At 38.3% G+C, this 17,072-nt stretch overlaps 1 protein-coding gene across 1 annotated transcript; it reads right to left on the bottom strand.

Annotated features, from left to right (window-relative positions):
* Positions 1–505: 505 nt before the first annotated feature.
* Positions 506–15,481, bottom strand: tfam (transcription factor A, mitochondrial). Its single transcript, XM_059324565.1, has 7 exons — positions 15,208–15,481; positions 9,340–9,482; positions 9,152–9,222; positions 8,252–8,401; positions 6,630–6,725; positions 4,208–4,264; positions 506–2,255 (listed from the first exon to the last, which is right to left on the bottom strand). The coding sequence occupies exons 1-7, from the start codon at positions 15,291–15,293 to the stop codon at positions 2,007–2,009; spliced, it is 852 nt and encodes a 283-aa protein (XP_059180548.1). The 5' UTR covers positions 15,294–15,481; the 3' UTR covers positions 506–2,006.
* Between the last annotated feature and the right edge of the window lie 1,591 nt (positions 15,482–17,072).

Genomic DNA, 17,072 nt, shown 5'->3' with positions numbered 1-17,072 from the left:
TACTCGATTTACTTAATAAAATAATAATATACTTTGTTTACATTTACATAAATTGAAACGCAATTAGCGCACCACGTTAATCCGTGAGCATCTTAAACATGTGTACATAATGTAAACATAACGTAAACATACCTCATTGGCCGCGTTAACTCAAAAGGGAGTAAGAAAGGAAACTTCAAAGTCGGGTCTTATTCACTCTGTATCATTATTCAACATCTTCTTATCGTCATCTTTTAATTAACATGCAAGGTGCGCTGTTACTCGTGTGCTGTGTAGAGTGCGTCTAAATAATGCCCCACCCCTATACAACACAACAACATTAGTTCCGCTATGGAATACACATCTTTCCCTGTCTGTGCATGAACTTAAAATATATTATTAACAAAAATATGATCCTTTTAAAGTAAATTATTTAATTATTGACTCAAAGTATAAAATTAACTTAAACTGTATAACTGTCTCTGACTGCAGCTACACTAGCTAATAGAGTGGTCAATGATTGCATATCAGAAAAATGGGACTTTGAGTCTCCCATAGCACAGCGAATGTTTCCTCCTGTTCTTGGGCCTTCACATGCAAATTTAGGCACAATAAAAGGTCATTTTGTAGAAAGGCGTATGCAAATGTTTATTCAGAAAATACACATTACAAAGAAAAACGGTTAATATCTGAATATGGTAGCACAAATACATTCTAAAAGCAAAACAAACAGTCAACGCCGGAAGTATATTCCTCATAACTAACAGGTGTGTTACAAACAGAAATGATCTGGATCTGGACTATTAATTGGCCTTAGCTGAATTTCCTTAATTAAAAATACACGTTTCTCACACCTGTAACGCTATTTTTCAGTCTAGATTGTTTTGGTATGAGTGTTGGAGATATTAACCATGGAGATCTCTGCCTTTTCTTAAATATATTGGAACGATGGCATTTTACTTTGATCAAGAGAAGGCAGACTTCTCCAACACTCGGCAATTCACCAAAGCAACTGACACATTTAAATAAAAAGGACAAATAACAGGTAAGAGAAAAATATATTTATGTTGTAGGGTGCACTCTCTTTAATCCTAAAGGAAGTTTTTTTTGTGTGACACAGAACAAAATAGTATTTTGTAGCTGACATCTGGAGAGGGAATTACTGGTTTGGTATGCTACCAAAACATAATCATTTGGATGAAGGTGCAATGGGGATAAAAAGGGTAATTTTATTAACCATACAGTGTAGGTTGCAGCAGTTAACAGAACAAAAAAAGCTTGACTGGAACAATGCATAATTTGAACTTTTTCTGTTTATAAACCAAAATAACAGAGCTGTATTTCACATTATGTTATATATCAATATCTGCGATGAGACAATGAATTCAGTCATGTTGCATTCATGAGAACGATGGTACTGCGTGATCTTTAGCTGAAGTGCTGTCTGTACATTTGAATAGAAACTTAGAAATGAATGAAATACATATTTGTGTGTTGTGTTTAAGGTGAATGCCTTCAGTTGGGATAGATAGGCTCGGGACGGACTCTGGGCTTGGTTTCAGATTTTCCATTGATTTAATGACAAGTCAAATAATAACACCACACTGACTTCTTATGTTGATACTTTTTATGAAATACCAAAAAATGGAAAAATGTGTTTGCTTTTGGGCCTGCAGCAGTAGGCTTTATATTTCCCCCAGGTACACTTTGGTTACACTCAGAGCCATGAAACCTACTGAAATCATTATGTTTCATCAAATTTCTTAGCCTGGAACAATACATCACTTGGTTGAGTTCACCCAACCAATCAGAGCCAGGATGTGTGTGATGAGATCACTTCTATAAATCCTGCTTTCAGGCTTTATTTGGTAGTAATGGGTAAATTATTTTTGCTCTAGCTGAATGCAGTACAGTGCAGTAACAAGCATTCATGATAATGGGGAACTTTATGACAGAGCACAGCCCTGGATCATCAGAAGCTCAAGTGTTGTCATGAACTCTTTTTTTCCTCAGTAAATAAACACATCTTATCTCTTGTTGGTAGTCCGAACGGTTTTCTCGGAGCTGCTTTTTGTTTTCTTCTTTGTTGTTTTTGACTTCCCTGTGGCAGTGACCTTCTTTGTTGCTTTCGTGGCTGCTGCAGTTTTAACACCCGGTCTTTTCTTGGTAGAAGCTCGGATCAGGTCTGGTCGTCCGATCTCCATCATGTGCTGCTCCCACACCTTCATCTCATTCTTATAGCGGATTTGGTCGTCCTCTGCCAGCTGGTAGTAGACCTGCGGTTTGGAACAGAGGAGATCTGAACGCTGTACAACACAGAGGGGTGAATTCACAGAATGGATTGTAACTGCTGATAGCACCATGACTAGCGTATTATTAGCAACTGATATCTGCCCCGTCTTAAAGACTTAATCACTATGGATATATCATAATCATGTTATGATGTAAACACGCCCATAAAGATTTGAAGCAATTTGCCTCCTTTTTACACATGTTCGTCACTACCCAAGAGTATAAATGCGCTGGAGGTTAAAGTGTGGGTTGTGAGGGTGAAGCCCTAAATAACTCCCAATCGGATGTGCACTTGGGCTGAGCTTGTGCTTTTTTTTCTTTTTTTAATAGGTCGAACTCGGCTCATTTAACCTCAAATATACTAAGTTTGTCTCCAGAGATACAAGAGATTCAGTGCGATATTTACGCACAGGGCACATCAGCGGGTCTCCATTGATTTTTTAAATCTCCAGCGTCAGACAAGCATATCGGTGAGAAACTAATATTAACCCATTTAAGCTGGGAAAGCATTACCGCATTTTTACCATTAAAACCAGGAGCGCTGTTGCGTTATTCTACCATTAAAGCTGGGACAGCGGATACGTCGTTTTGTAGTATTTGTAGTTTTTTTCCACCTATTTTCGGTCAATTGGCCAATGAAATGCATCAGAATACATGTGGGAGTGTCGCAATGCAACATTGGACTTTTCCAGAACTTTAAATCATGGAGGAAGACGACTATAGCGGAGGAGCTCAGCAGTAAGTGACGGAAGAGATCTTGATGAAAACAGCGCCGATGATTTTATTGCTGATCCGGACTTTAAACCCTCTGAACCAATCGACTGGCATTTATGGATGAGGAATATGTTTTTAGACGACATATTTTCACAGAAGAACAGACAGATTTGTGACCATCTGGAGATAATAACAATAATACTAATTGATTGTGATAATGACATAAGAAATCAAGACTGTTTAGGTCTTATATTACTTTATGCGTCGTTGAGTACCCTGAAAAGTGCAATATATAAAATGTTTTATTTATTATTACGATAATTATTATCTTTTTTTATTATTACAGTAGGCTAATGAGAACTATGTCTATTTCTTCCAATGGTCAATGTTTGCATCTTGCTAATGGGCATGCATTAGTAATATGCATAGGATTTTTTATTCAGTCAAATGTAACATTTGCTGAGTTTGTTGATTTTTTTAAAAACTTTATTGAAGGTTTGGACAAATAAACTCAACTTCTCATGAAAGCCACGCGTATAAGCTCTCAAATACTTTTGGAATTTAATTTCTATCTGCTACAGAGGCTGAAAAATCTTCTGTTGAATTTCCAGAAAAACTTCAGGTTTTAGGGGGTTCTTTCAAAATCACCCAGAGGTTTTCCTGGCATTTTTTCCAGGCGTTTTAGGCCTTAATGGGTTAATAAATGTTTTGAGTTCATCTACACATCCAAAAGATAACACACACAGTCCACTTTCACACAGTGAGCGTATGTGAGCGTATCAGCTTTGGACATCACAAGTCAGACTGACACAGAAATCTATTGTTCATTAACCTAATTATTTCTCTACATTTTCTTCAGAAATAAGCATCATTTACCGCCAGCTCTCTGAAGATGGTATTTCACTCTAACTGCGCGTGTCGATTCGTTCTGGTGTTTGTGAACTTGTTTCTGCAATGAGGTTCTCTTGTATATTAAGAGGCAGATTTTGCACCAAATGTATGCATTTTAGCAAATTTCAATATGTGCAAAAAAAACTGGAGCACCAAGACCAAATTTGCCTAGCAGCGCAGTTAGGGGTGCAATTCACCCTTTTCGGGTGCTTTGAGAATTACAAGGTTTGTTCTTGTCTTATTTGCCGAAAAACTTCTGTAAATTTGCCGCAGCGGCATGAAGACCTTAGAAGTGTAAGAATCAAGGATGCGTGTTTGCTGTGTGGCCAACCTGTTTCTGCTGACTGGTCATTTTCTTCCACACCTCAGACAGGAAAATCATCTTGGCCTGAATGAACGAGGTTGGAAGAAACATAAGGGATTAAGGTTGTCACGATACTAAAATTTTCAACTCGATACCGATACTCAAGAAAATATTCGATACTCTATACCATTTTCGATACCACAAGGATAAAAACAAAGACCCCAGAATTTAGCAGAAATATTTTTATTAACAAGAAAAATGCAACATGTAAAAATTAACAGAACAGAATACTTTCTCTTAGGATTTTAAGTTTACTGATGTGCTGTATGTTTTATGTGGTAATTATGTTTGATGTTTGTTTGTCTCTAGTTTTAGTTTTAATGTTATTTAATGTGTAAAAGTTCTTATTTATTATTGTTGTTTTATTTATTTATCTATTTATTTAAGTTGGTTTTGTGATTTTGTTGTTGTTCTTTTTCTTTCTTTTCTTTTTTACTGTGTTTGTCCATTGGTGACTTATGTTGTGTTTTGTTTAGTTATAAAAAAAAAAAATGAACAGAACCACAGGTTAAATATTTATGATAAAAAACAGTTGTGCAAAAAGAAACTGCAACTATGATAACAAGCTTCAGATACTCGATACTTTTGAAAATGAGTATTGTATCCGGATACAACGTTTTAGTATCGATACTTTTTTGAGTATCGATACTTTTGACAACCCTATAAGGGATGTAGTCAAGCACAGAAGTCTTGGTCGACTGACATTATACCTAGTCTTCAACCAATTGATTAGTTGTCAAGAACCATTTTTACATCTGTGAATATTCCATATCATAGCAACCAGCTGAGCTAAATAAATAAAAAACACTGCCCCTGCAAAGCACTCCAGTGTTTCTCCTGTTGTAGAAGACTTTGCTTTTACGGGTTCTCCACTAATTGCATATTTACGGCATGTCCACCAATTTTCATTGGTTTCATTGTAAATAAAGCGTACACATAAAAAGGTATAACATCTTTAGGGTGGACCTTTGTTTAGTTTGTTAAAATGTGTTTTGTGTCAGTCCCCGTTTGAAGCAATACATTCATTGGTTTCCTGTCTCGAGAGCGTCTGGATCTCCAAACTGGGAACACACAGACCATCATCTACTGACTGTGGGTAAGTACCTCATAACACCTCAATTCAAAAAATCCAAACTATCCATTTAACTATCTAATAAAGGTGAACAGGGACACAAATTAATTTTAAAGAAAAGAAAGAAAGAAAATAAATCAGCAGATATTTTTTTCCAAAATGTGGCAGTAGTGTTATTTAATGACCCAAGGAAAAGACAAATGTATGACTACAGTTGTCAAAGGTTAGATGCCTAAAATGCTTGCTCAGGGGGAAGTGACAGTCACAAAGATGTATGAAAGAATTCATTCTGCTACAGATGTTAGACTTTCAGGTACTGCTAGGATGTACTCCATACAGCAGCCTGCATTAAGACCCTGAGGCAGCTGTTCCTATAAACTACTGAACAAAATGAGAAATAAAATCAAACCTCTGTTTAAGTTGGGAGCCATGATGCAGATCACACTGATACACCAAAGGGAATATTAATTTTACTGATAAAAAAATAAGTACAAATAATTATTTACCTCCCACTAGAGCAGGGGTGTCAAACTCTATTTGGCCCGCAGTGTAATTTTATTTGGCCCGCGAGCCAATATCAAATTATCATATTATTATTGTACTATAAAAGCTGACCCGCCGGTATTATACGGAGCATGTACCGCTAATACTAGATTTATTATTGTTATTTTATTTTTAAATGTATTAACCTGTTGAAAAACTTTATTTTGATATTTAAATCAGAAGGATGCAAATAGAAAAGAGGCATACGATTTTTATTTAATTTTTATTTAATAAATTAATGACATTGATGTGTTTTTTATTTGAAATTTGATTTTGCATGTCTGCACTATTTAGTTATATATTGTATGTTTATAAGCGTTGCTGGTTCCATATTTAATGTTAAAGCAAAACATGTTTGGTATATATTAAAAGGTTGATTTGTTCAATGTTGGCCCGTGATTTTATTCAAGTTTTAAATTTTGGCCCATTGTGTATTTGAGTTTGACACCCCTGCACTAGAGAAAGGTCAAATGGAATTTCTGTATTAATAAATACTAGTAAAAACTACAGAAAATCACTAAATACAAGTAATTCTCTGCTAATTAACAGTACAATCGTTCTGTTTATGAATAATTCTTGTATTGCCATTTTGGTGTGATTTCTCAGATCTAAATGTTTTTGTTCTATGACACTGTGTGCAAGTCATTTTGGTCTGACCAGTCCGTGCCTCGATATTACAACCAGTGAGTATCTCACACCACCCATGGTCAAAAAGAAAAAAAAAAATGTGATCCATCCCTTTAAATGTCATTTCATGGTTCTGTGGTTGCTCACCTGCATGGTGGTTCCTTGGGCTTCTTCAAAGTGCTCCGCCCAGTAAATGTTGAAAGGAGCGCGAGTGCCCTTGGGCTTCCCCAGAGTGTTCAACTCCTGTATCAACACACACACACACACACACACACACACACACACACACACACACACACACACACACACACACACACACACACACACACACACACACACACACACGTTTCACTCCTACAGAAAGGCCTAAACTAAAGGACTGACAGTGAAATCCTCAGACACATTCAAGGAACAGCAAGACCAAATTACAAAACTGTATGAATTGTAATCCATCATTTTCGGTTGTGGTGGGTGGTGCTACAAAGTTGTCGATACCGATACTAGGGGTGTATCGATTTCCTTAATTTTGCGCGATCAGCCTATTCTTTTACGTCAAAACGATCTTATCTAGCGATCTTATCTACCTCCGCAAAGGTCTGCAAGTGCGTCTGCACGTACGCCAGAGGCCGGCTCCTTAAAAAGAGCTGCAGTTAGCTACAGTTAGCTCTGTAGCAGTACAGTGTGTATGTGCTGCTGCTGCAGCAGTTGTTCACTTAGCGATCTCTGTTTGTTTACAACAAGCACCGGACAATCACTATATTTATGATCAGCGGAGACTCTGTGCATAATTAGCCATGCTGCTTTCAGCTGCTGATGTTGTGCACAGTTAGCGACGGTGAAAACCATACGTCTCCTCCGCTCCCTTCATTGGCTACCAGTGGCTGCGCGTATATGCTTCAAGACTCTAGCTCTGGTCTACACCGCTGCTAACGGTTCAGGTCCTACTTACATCCAGGACCTTGTGAAACCCTACACCCCTGCCCGTCCTCTCCACTCTGCATCAGCCAAACAGCTGGCAACCCCCACCCTGCGTGGGTCAACTCGCCTCAAAACCACTTCCAGACTTTACTCTGTCCTGGCACCCAAATGGTGGAACGAGCTCCCCACCGACATCAGGACCTCAGACAGCCTGGACATCTTCTGCCGCAGGCTGAAGACCTACCTCTTCCAACAATACCTCGGTATATTAAAAAATACTCTTTTCTCTTTTCTTCTTTAACATATAGCACTCCTGTAGCAATGACAGTTGGCTCTTAAAGTTATGTACTTACTTGATTCCTGTGGTCTAAGTCTAGTACCCTCAGGTTAAATGCACTTATTGTAAGTCGCTCCGGAGTCTCTAAATCCCTCTGGGGACTAACTTGTCCCGACGTGGAAAACCCTCTCTGGCTTGCTAACGGACGTGAACCGGCTCCCATCGTTCACTTAAAAGCTCTTCCAATCGGCTCGTTCACGACCGACACATCACTCCAGAGCCTCTGAGTGACAGGAGTGGTGTTTGCACATGTGCAACTACTACGCTGTACAGGAGTAGTGTACTAAACGTAGAGAAGAAAAACTGAAACTTAAGTATTGATCTCATTACTCAAGTATCAAATACCAATACTAACGTAGGTATTGATGTTTTAGATCGATCCGCCCACCACCAATGTTCAGTAGGTGAGACCATGTCCTGTCTTGTGCTACATGTGTGGAAAGGCGTCCCTGGACAATATCCGGACTAGATTCTCTAATCATTGTCTGGAGTTAATATAAGAAAACTGATTTACCCTCTTTTTGCGGATGGCCTTCCTCTTGGCTATTCTCCTCTTCTTCTCCAGGGTTTGTTGCAGAAGCTGCCCTGAAGTCAGTGTGGCTTCATACTTCTTTACTTCCACCTTAAACTGCTCCCTGGCCCGCAGAGCGGCTTCCTCAAAAGGCTACAAGGGTAATAGAGACCAACAAACACAGACTTAACAAAACTCATGTGTATTTTGACTAGGCCTGTCACGATAACACATTTTTTAGGACGATATATTTTCCCAGAAACTATCACGATAAATAATAGTATTTTTGTATCAAAGTTGTTTTAGTTTTATAATCACATTAGAGCATAATAAGAACATCCGTTTCCACAGCAATGCATTTTTAAATCGCGAGAATATAAACATTGGAATTGAAACATGGAAAAGAAATATTAAAATATCCTCGATAAATAAAACAAATAAATAAACTACAACCAAAACAAACAAAATATATGTTCAGGCTCTGTTAACAAAACAATGCAATGAGATAATCATTAGTATTATATTATTTTATTATTAAAATAACATAAAACAGCTGGAATGGCTGCTTAGGAAATAATAATAATCCCAGCAATTTGTACTTCCTGTCAAACATTTGCAGCGTTACTTTAAATGCAACACAAAAAAGCTCAAAAAGTCACGCATGTAGACGAGAATATATTGAGTCCAGAAGAAAACTATTGTGTGTCCATTTCTACAAAGTAATTATCGTGACAGGCCTAATAATGACTGAAAGATAAAGTGTTTAGCATTCAAACAGTGTCACAGAAATTACGTGTCACTTGCAATCACTGCCTCCCCCAATGTATGCACTCAAGGCACTATTAAAAATTTGAACAAAAGCCACACATTTTATAGTGTTGAACAAGTAAAGCATTAAAATACCCGCTTCTGTTCTGTGCCCATTGCCCTCCACTCTCGGGCGATCATCTTGGTGACATCCCCCAGTTTATAATCTGAGGGAAACATGATAAGATGCTCATTAACAAAAGAACAGTAGCACAGGTCCAATACTTGAGATAGATGCATATCAATGTGAATTTAATAAGGATTATTTCGTGTTGAGGATCTACCTGGGTTGTTTCTGCTTACGAGTGGCTTTTGTTGCATAAAATATCTCAAGTATCCATTCAGAGGTCTCTTTGGAGGCGGGCTGGGCTGAACGCACAGACACCTCACTGGGTTGATGTATGTAGCTGGGAGGACACTGGTACACCTGCAACACACACACACGATTAAAAGTTTTCTAATGGAGCAAACTTCATTCCACAAATCAGCCAAATCAGTGGCAATGTTGCAGTGGTACCTAGAGATGGGAATCGGTATCGGTACTCAACGGTACCAATTTTCGGTACTTTTGCGTTTGTTTATGTGGTAAAAAAAAATGTTAATTTGTTTAATAATAAAATCTCAAAATATTTCAATTCAACATATTTATTTTAGTGGGGCGGATTAGCTGAACAATCGTTCATTTTGTGATAAAAGCATCAAATTTGGTACACTCATTGCTGAAGACATGTTTAATGAATCTGGATATTGGGCCATCGCAAAAAAAAATTCTGATGGCTGTGGCGGCCATTTTTTAAAATGGCCGCCGGTGGTTACTGGCGTGGAATGCTTTGCCTACCCTACAGCTGCTGTTTCATGTTTTCAGCACCACAAATATAATTTAGAGACATGTTAAAGTGACAAAAGCTTTATTACAGTCTAATAGAAACAAACATTAACTTTGTATAACATTTTATTAGGTCTTGATATTCCCATTCACAGGCTACGGCCTCCTCTTTGGCTTGTATTCTTCTGTTAGTGGAGCGGCTAAGTGATATAATCTTTCAGTTTATGATACAAGCGTGAAAATTGGCATGAACACTCTCCATGGGTCACTTGACAAGAAAATTGTCTGAGACATTTAAAATTTTAAGATGGCGGCCATTTTTCAAGATGGCCGACACCCAAGTGGAGCGGTTAAGTGATATAATGGTTTATTTGTGTGATACAAGCATACAAATTGGCATGAGCAGTCTCTGTTGGTCACTTGACAATAACCCACCCACAGTTACTTGAAATTCCAAGATGGCGGCCATTTTTCAAGATGGCCGACACTTTAGTGGAGCAATTGAGTGATATAATGGTTTATTTGGTGACACAAGCATAAAACATTGGCATGAGCAGTCTCCATGGGTCACTTAACAAAAAAATTGTCCGAGACATTTGAAATTGTAAGATGGCGGCCATTTTTCAAGATGGCCGACACCTTAGTGGCGCAATTCAATTATATAATGGTTTATTTGGTGATACAAGCATAAAAATTGGCATGAGCAGTATCTGTAGGTCACTTTACAATAAGCAACGCACAGTTACTTGAAATTCCAAGATAGTGGCCATTTTTCAAGATGGCTGACACCTTAGTGGAGCAGTTAAGTGATACAATGGTTTATTGGGTGATATACGGATAAAAACTGGCATGAGCATTATCTGTGGTCACTTGACAATAAGCCAGCCACAGCTACTGGAAATTTCAAGGCGGCAATTCTTTTTTTCAGGATGACTGCCGCCTGCCATGTGAACCTTTAAATTATGAATTTCCTCATAGAAATGTATTGGGTTCCTCAAGAGAGGTTGTTTGACTGTGCTTTGTCTGACTCCTTGCCCACGACCTGTCCAGTTTGGTAAAACCTGACAGGAGTTCCCTCCCACCGGCGTAGCTCTCCGGGTTCACCGAGGTACACAGGCTCCCTTACCATGAGGGTTTTTTTAAAAACTTTTTTAAATTACTTTTTTTATAACTAACCATTACTACTGCCATTAAACATGCCAAATAAATACTCAGGGGTGGGGAAACACAGTTGTGGTGCTGAACGGACAGTGCCAAAATAATAATTGAGCAATGGTTAATACTGAATGGCAATAATGACAGATCCAGAGGCAACAGCAGGGCTGGCTGACACGGAACCATGACAAACAGTATCTGAAACTATACTAGGGAACTAAACTGAAAATGTGAAAGCAATGTTACAAAGTAAAAACTGAACATGTCACAGTAATAGGCTGGTGACAAAATAGAACATAATGCGCCGATGTGGCGAGGGGAAGCCAAGCCATAGGCCTACACTTGAAAACACAAAAGACAACAGGGAATAACACTGGCAAAAGAAACAAGCAAATACGTTCTAGCAGGGGCAATACATAGGCATGTGCAACTGAGTCCATATCTGTAGCACTTACACTTTCCAGTACAAGCCTTGGTGCACCCACATTTTGTCAACTCCCAACAACTCTCCGCAATAGGTGGAAGTGGAGTCCAGAAGACTTTCCACTCCTTGTCCTGTTTAACCCATCCCCAGTCGGACGGGCTTGGCATTTGTGGATGTCTCTCTTCAATGCCTGTCCCCACACATATCCAGCCTCATAAGAGGTCTGGGATCTTCTTGACCTCTTGACATGGATATCTTTGGTATCTTTAGTGTCTTTAGCAGCAGTAGATGCTCTCTTTTGGGCCCTTTCCAGCGGTGTGTTATTGAACATAAGTTTACAGCTTGAATGATATTTTGCTCTGTTTCTTGTCAATGTGCTTTCTATGCCATCACCTTCATCTAGTCGGGTTGGACTACGTAAGATAGGCAGAGCATTTGTTTTATGAAATAATGGAACATTTCTTGCAATGGTATCATAACCAGTATGATCTTGGTGTCCTGCTGTTTGTTTTCTCAACTGTTATGATGGCTTCTGCAATGTCTGCAGCAAATTCAAAGGCAGAGGCCGAGGGTTTAGCCTTTTACCACTTTTTAATAAGCACTTTGATGTATGGGATACAACTAAGTTCATGCCTTAACCCTACACTTAGTCCAATCGTTCATCCAATGCCATTTTTACCCTGTACTATCTGTACACCACCCGGTTAACTCAAACTACTCAGAGAGTTGTCGTCTCTTCTTTGACTAACTTTACAATTGGCTGACACTGAACCCCACTCTGAGTTTAACAGCAGTCATATATCACCAGTGTGCCCTGGTAGTGCAGATACTCACTCTTGTCTAATCTGTCTATGATCAACAACTCAACACAACTGTATTATGATGTTTTAAAACTTGTTTTCCAGAATAATCTAAATCCCAATACATTTCTATGAGAAAATTGATCTTTTGAGGATCCAGGGGGCGGCCATCTTGAAAATAGAAATTTCAAGTGGCTGGGAGTGTTTTTTTTTCAACCCAAGTAACTGTGGGTGGCTTATTGTCAAGTGACCCACAGATACTGCTCATGCCAATTTGTATGCTTGTATCACCAAATAAACCATTATATCATTCAATTGCTCCACTAAGGTGTCGGCCATCTTTAAAAATGGCCGCCATCTTGGAATTTGCGATGGCCTAATATACAGATTTGTTTGAAACAAATCCACCAACACTTCCACCAAATTGTGTGCTTCTATCACAAAATAAACAATTCTTGTGATTTATTGAACTAATCCGCCCCACAGGGGAAGCACATTTTTGGGGGGTGCTACCCACACGTTTAGCCCCGTTGCTCATTCCATGAATGCACGATCCTTACAAGCTGTACCTCGTTGTAAAGGTGACTAATCAGGCTTTCCAAAAATATACAATTCATCACCAGTTGGTATTATTAAAAGGGCAGTTTTTATTCATCATTGATTTATTCGTATAACAAATGCCTGCCATGGCCACTAGGGGGCGCTTTTGAGGTGGCCCAATATCCAGATTTGTTTGAAACATATTCACCAACACATCTACCAAATTTCATGCTTTTATCACAAAGTGAACGATTGTTGTGAAATATTGAGCTAATCCGCCCCACTATTTCTCAAAATATAAACTTTGAAAAATATATCAAAACAATATAACATCTAGGATGAGCAGTGCTTTATTGTTGAGTGAACGTGCATTTTGTAACATGAAGGTTGCCGTGGTATCAAAGGATGCCGGAACAGAGGTTGGGAGGTGGATGATGCTGTCAACACAGAGGAGCGCTCTCAGGTTGCAAGTGCACGTGTGATTTGTTGTGATTACCCAATATACACTTTGTATATTAACACTACACAAGAGTATTACACCTCATTGTACATCCCACTTTAACACACAACTTCATTTGGCCATAATTTAAAAATCGACTTAATCTCCCACGATACGAATACATACTTCCTATGGGCACTGCACTAGTTAACACGAATTAAAAAATTCCTTGATACGTAAGAAACAGTTTAAACTAAGCTTATTTGCGGATGATCTATTACTTTACTTAAGCAATGCAATCACCTCGGTCCCACACGTAATGAAAATAATCACAATTTTTTCAGAGATCTCAGGTTATAAAATGAACATGGCAAAAACAGCTGTTGGCCATAGACTCCTGCAAAAAGGATTGTTTGGAGGAAAAGTTTGCACAATTTCAGATCCAAAAAAATATATAAAGTATCTTGGAACTTATAATAGTCACAAGATCCAGTCGTATAAAGATAACTTTCTTCCACTTGTGAAAGACTTTAAAAATTATGTTAGGAAGTGGCAAGACTTGAAGGTTAATTTAATAGGAAGAATAAATCTCCTTAAGATCATGTGGCTACCGAAATTCAACCTGATTATTATTTTTTCATTTGAAATGAAAAATGTAATGGTGGTCTGATAATTACACAATTACACACACACACACACACACACACACAATAAAGACGTGTAAATAAACAGTTCCTTGTAAAAAAAAAAAAATCAAATGTAAAATCAAAAACTGTAATATTAATAAATAAATAAATGCAGGCTATTCAAAATGCACTTCATCTTAAAATGAAGCGTAGAAGAAGTTATCTTCTTCCATTTTTCCAACCTGTGTTATGATGACGGGGTTGTTTTTTAGCTCCACGCTCATTTAAACTTGCTGCAATTTTTGTTCAACGCGGCTCAAAATATTATAACATTTTCCCCAACTTATCTGCTTTCTGCCTCTGATCCTGATCCTGTCATCAGACTCTTAAAAGTGGAAGCTTGCGCATAACTTTGTTGCATTATATTGAAACTGTGATACCAGTGTTTCAGATTAATTCAAATGCGAGAGCGCATTGTTGTGATCGTGATTATTTTATTATGCATGTTCTGGTTATTTGAGCATGATTAAACAAGCCACTTTTAACCCTATAAAGCCTGAACCATGAAATAATTGCCAGAAAATTCAATTTTTTTTTAAACCGAGTGCTTATTAACTTGCTGACCAATTTTTAAAAATAAATAGATTGCATATATGAATTCTAATTTGTATCATATTTGATACATCAGGTCTTTTTGTGCAATTTGTTGCTCACAGTTTGTTTTTCTTGAACTAACAAAAACATCAAACAACAACATTTTTAACTTTTCCTTTTTCCCTTAAACATGCAAAATACATATTTTTTCCATATAACACAACATCATAAATCTGCTGATATGAAGTTTTTTTAATGCAGCAATGACTGATCCACTCGTGGAACCTGCATATCATTTTTGCTACATCCGGTATTTTTCTGCAATTTGTTGCTCTTCAACACATGTTTACATCAGGTTTTTGATGATGTAGAGGTCTCAAAAATTACTGTATCTAATATGATACACTTGGCTTTATAGGGTTAATATGGTTATAAAAAAGCTTATTGCATTTTTTTTAAGGTGTGGGGGATTGGGGGTGATTTGGGAACCAGAGTTAGAGGAAAGCTGACAGCAGAGCGCTTGCTTACTGCACCAACTGTATGCTGTGGCCTCTAGGCCTAACATAGACATGTGCATTGCTTTAACTGAATGAACGCTGTCCTAACACTAACTAATGTGACCCGGTCTGAACCATATTTTCTGTTAAAGTATCTACTTTTAATGCGAAAACACGTGCCAACAGTGTGCACATGAGCTAGCTTGCTAACTTAGCTGTGCGCTAGCTAACAGTAAATAAGTTCAGGTTACCTTGCCAGGCTGCTTGTGCAGGAGAGAACACTGAAGGACTTAGCCAGCCAGCTAACACCTGCTGTCATTAGGCTGAACGGAGCCATGTCGGCGTCAACAACCGTTCCCGGACGTTAAACAGAAGAAAAGAGACAAATAAACTGCCCCACGATAGACAGCGTGCTATCTATTGACACATGAGATGTTTTTAGTGAAGCCGAGTCTCTTCACTCCTCCTTGTTGACATGTATTGCCTGCAAAAGGCGCCTTCAGTTTACCCCGGTGGATTGTGGGAAAAGGTCAGAGACAATAGATTACTTCCGTTTCCGTTTAAGTCATGTTGGTCCGATTTTACGCTAATCGTTTCATGGAACGTCATCATCCGTTATGCTGAAGCACAAGTTTCAAACTAAAACTGGAGATGTACTTCAAGTCGTCAATATCTAATGCTAAAAACAAGAAAGCTTAAAACTGTGAGATTATGCTCCCACTTCAGGATTTTTGATTCAATTTAATTTGTCTTTGCTTGTGACCCCTGGCAATTTACACACACACACACACACACACACACACACACATATATATATATATATATATATATATTATTAGGGCCTCGGGGCAATCGCACCGAGCACTACTGTTATACTGTGGATTTTTTCTTCTTCCTCTTCCGGACAATCACCTCCACCGGAAAATTTTGCATTGAAATGAATGGGACGGCCGGAAAAAAATGAGCGAAAAAAAACAATAATTGGAGATTTTTAAACGTCTACTCCTCCGGCATAATTTCACCTAGAGACTCCATTTAAATTTTAAACAGTAGACACAAGTCTTGTGTATCGGTGTATTAATCCACATTTCGATAGGTCGTATAGTTTTTTATCAATCCCTGTTCAATGACCATGATCATTTTTGGAGGAAATCTGAGATTATAATGGGTGTGTATTTCACGGAATGTTCGTGTCACAGTGTGTGACATCATCGCCAGAGTGTAGAGGGAGAGAAGAAATTGTCAAAAAATAAATTTGAAAACTGCGCTCCAGGCCGCAAATTTCACTCTACAGAGATAATTTATACATAGAAACGTAGGAAAATTTGTCTTCTCACTCACAATCCTCTGGTAAAGCTGTCAGAGTTATAGTTTGGGCGTAGGACGCACAGATGCGCCACCAACACGCACCAACAGCCTTATTGGCTCCCATATTAAAAACGCAGGAAGATTTCAGAAAAAGGGACATTTAACAGTTTTTGTAGATCGCTCTAACAAAGCTATTTTTTCATTTTTCTTTAAAAAAGAACCATATGTAGACGTTCAGGAAGAACTCAGGACCCTCAAAGTGAAGTCGGATCAATAATAAGTATTATGGTTTTGCCAAAAATGCTTTCTGTTCGAGGCCAGAAATTTCAGTCCACCTCTGGACCTCTGTTCACCTCTGACTGCTGTCACTGTCAGGTGTTAGTGTAAACGTTAACGTTAGATGGTTAGAAGTGAGACACTGACCAGTCAATTCCTTTACCTGTCAGGTGAGTTCAGTTACTGCCACGCCCCTTTAGACAAGCTGCTGCAGGTCTGTTGATTACAACGGGAGAAATAAAGTGATCGCAGATGATGACCGAGTCTTTTGTCCCAGAGTCTCCAAAGTAAATATTGGACACATTTCTCACCGGTAACGTGTCTTCTGAACATTCTGACACAAAAACTGCATTTTTCTGACGGACAAATCAGGAGAAAATTAACTTTGTTCGAGATCTATCCGTCTCAGCAACTCACTCGAATTAAAAAATTAATATGCCAAAACCATACTGTACGTCAAAAACATTTACCAACGTCCGAGCAGTATAGTCTGAGCTAAGAGATTTTCAAATACTGACATCAAAATGTGGGT

Source organism: Centropristis striata, chromosome 21, assembly GCF_030273125.1.
Source record: "Centropristis striata isolate RG_2023a ecotype Rhode Island chromosome 21, C.striata_1.0, whole genome shotgun sequence".
NCBI lineage: Eukaryota > Metazoa > Chordata > Actinopteri > Perciformes > Serranidae > Centropristis > Centropristis striata.
This window is presented reverse-complemented; position numbering and strand designations above follow the sequence as displayed.

Coding starts and splice junctions, on each gene's coding strand:
- tfam (XM_059324565.1), bottom strand. CDS start 15,293: ATGGCTCCGTTCAGCCTAATGACAGCAGGTGTTAGCTGGCTGGCTAAG. Junction 6,726..8,251: donor AGGCCATCCGCAAAAAGAGG/GTAAATCAGTTT, acceptor GTGTTGATACAG/GAGTTGAACACTCTGGGGAA. Junction 4,265..6,629: donor CCCAAGGAACCACCATGCAG/GTGAGCAACCAC, acceptor TCGTTCATTCAG/GCCAAGATGATTTTCCTGTC.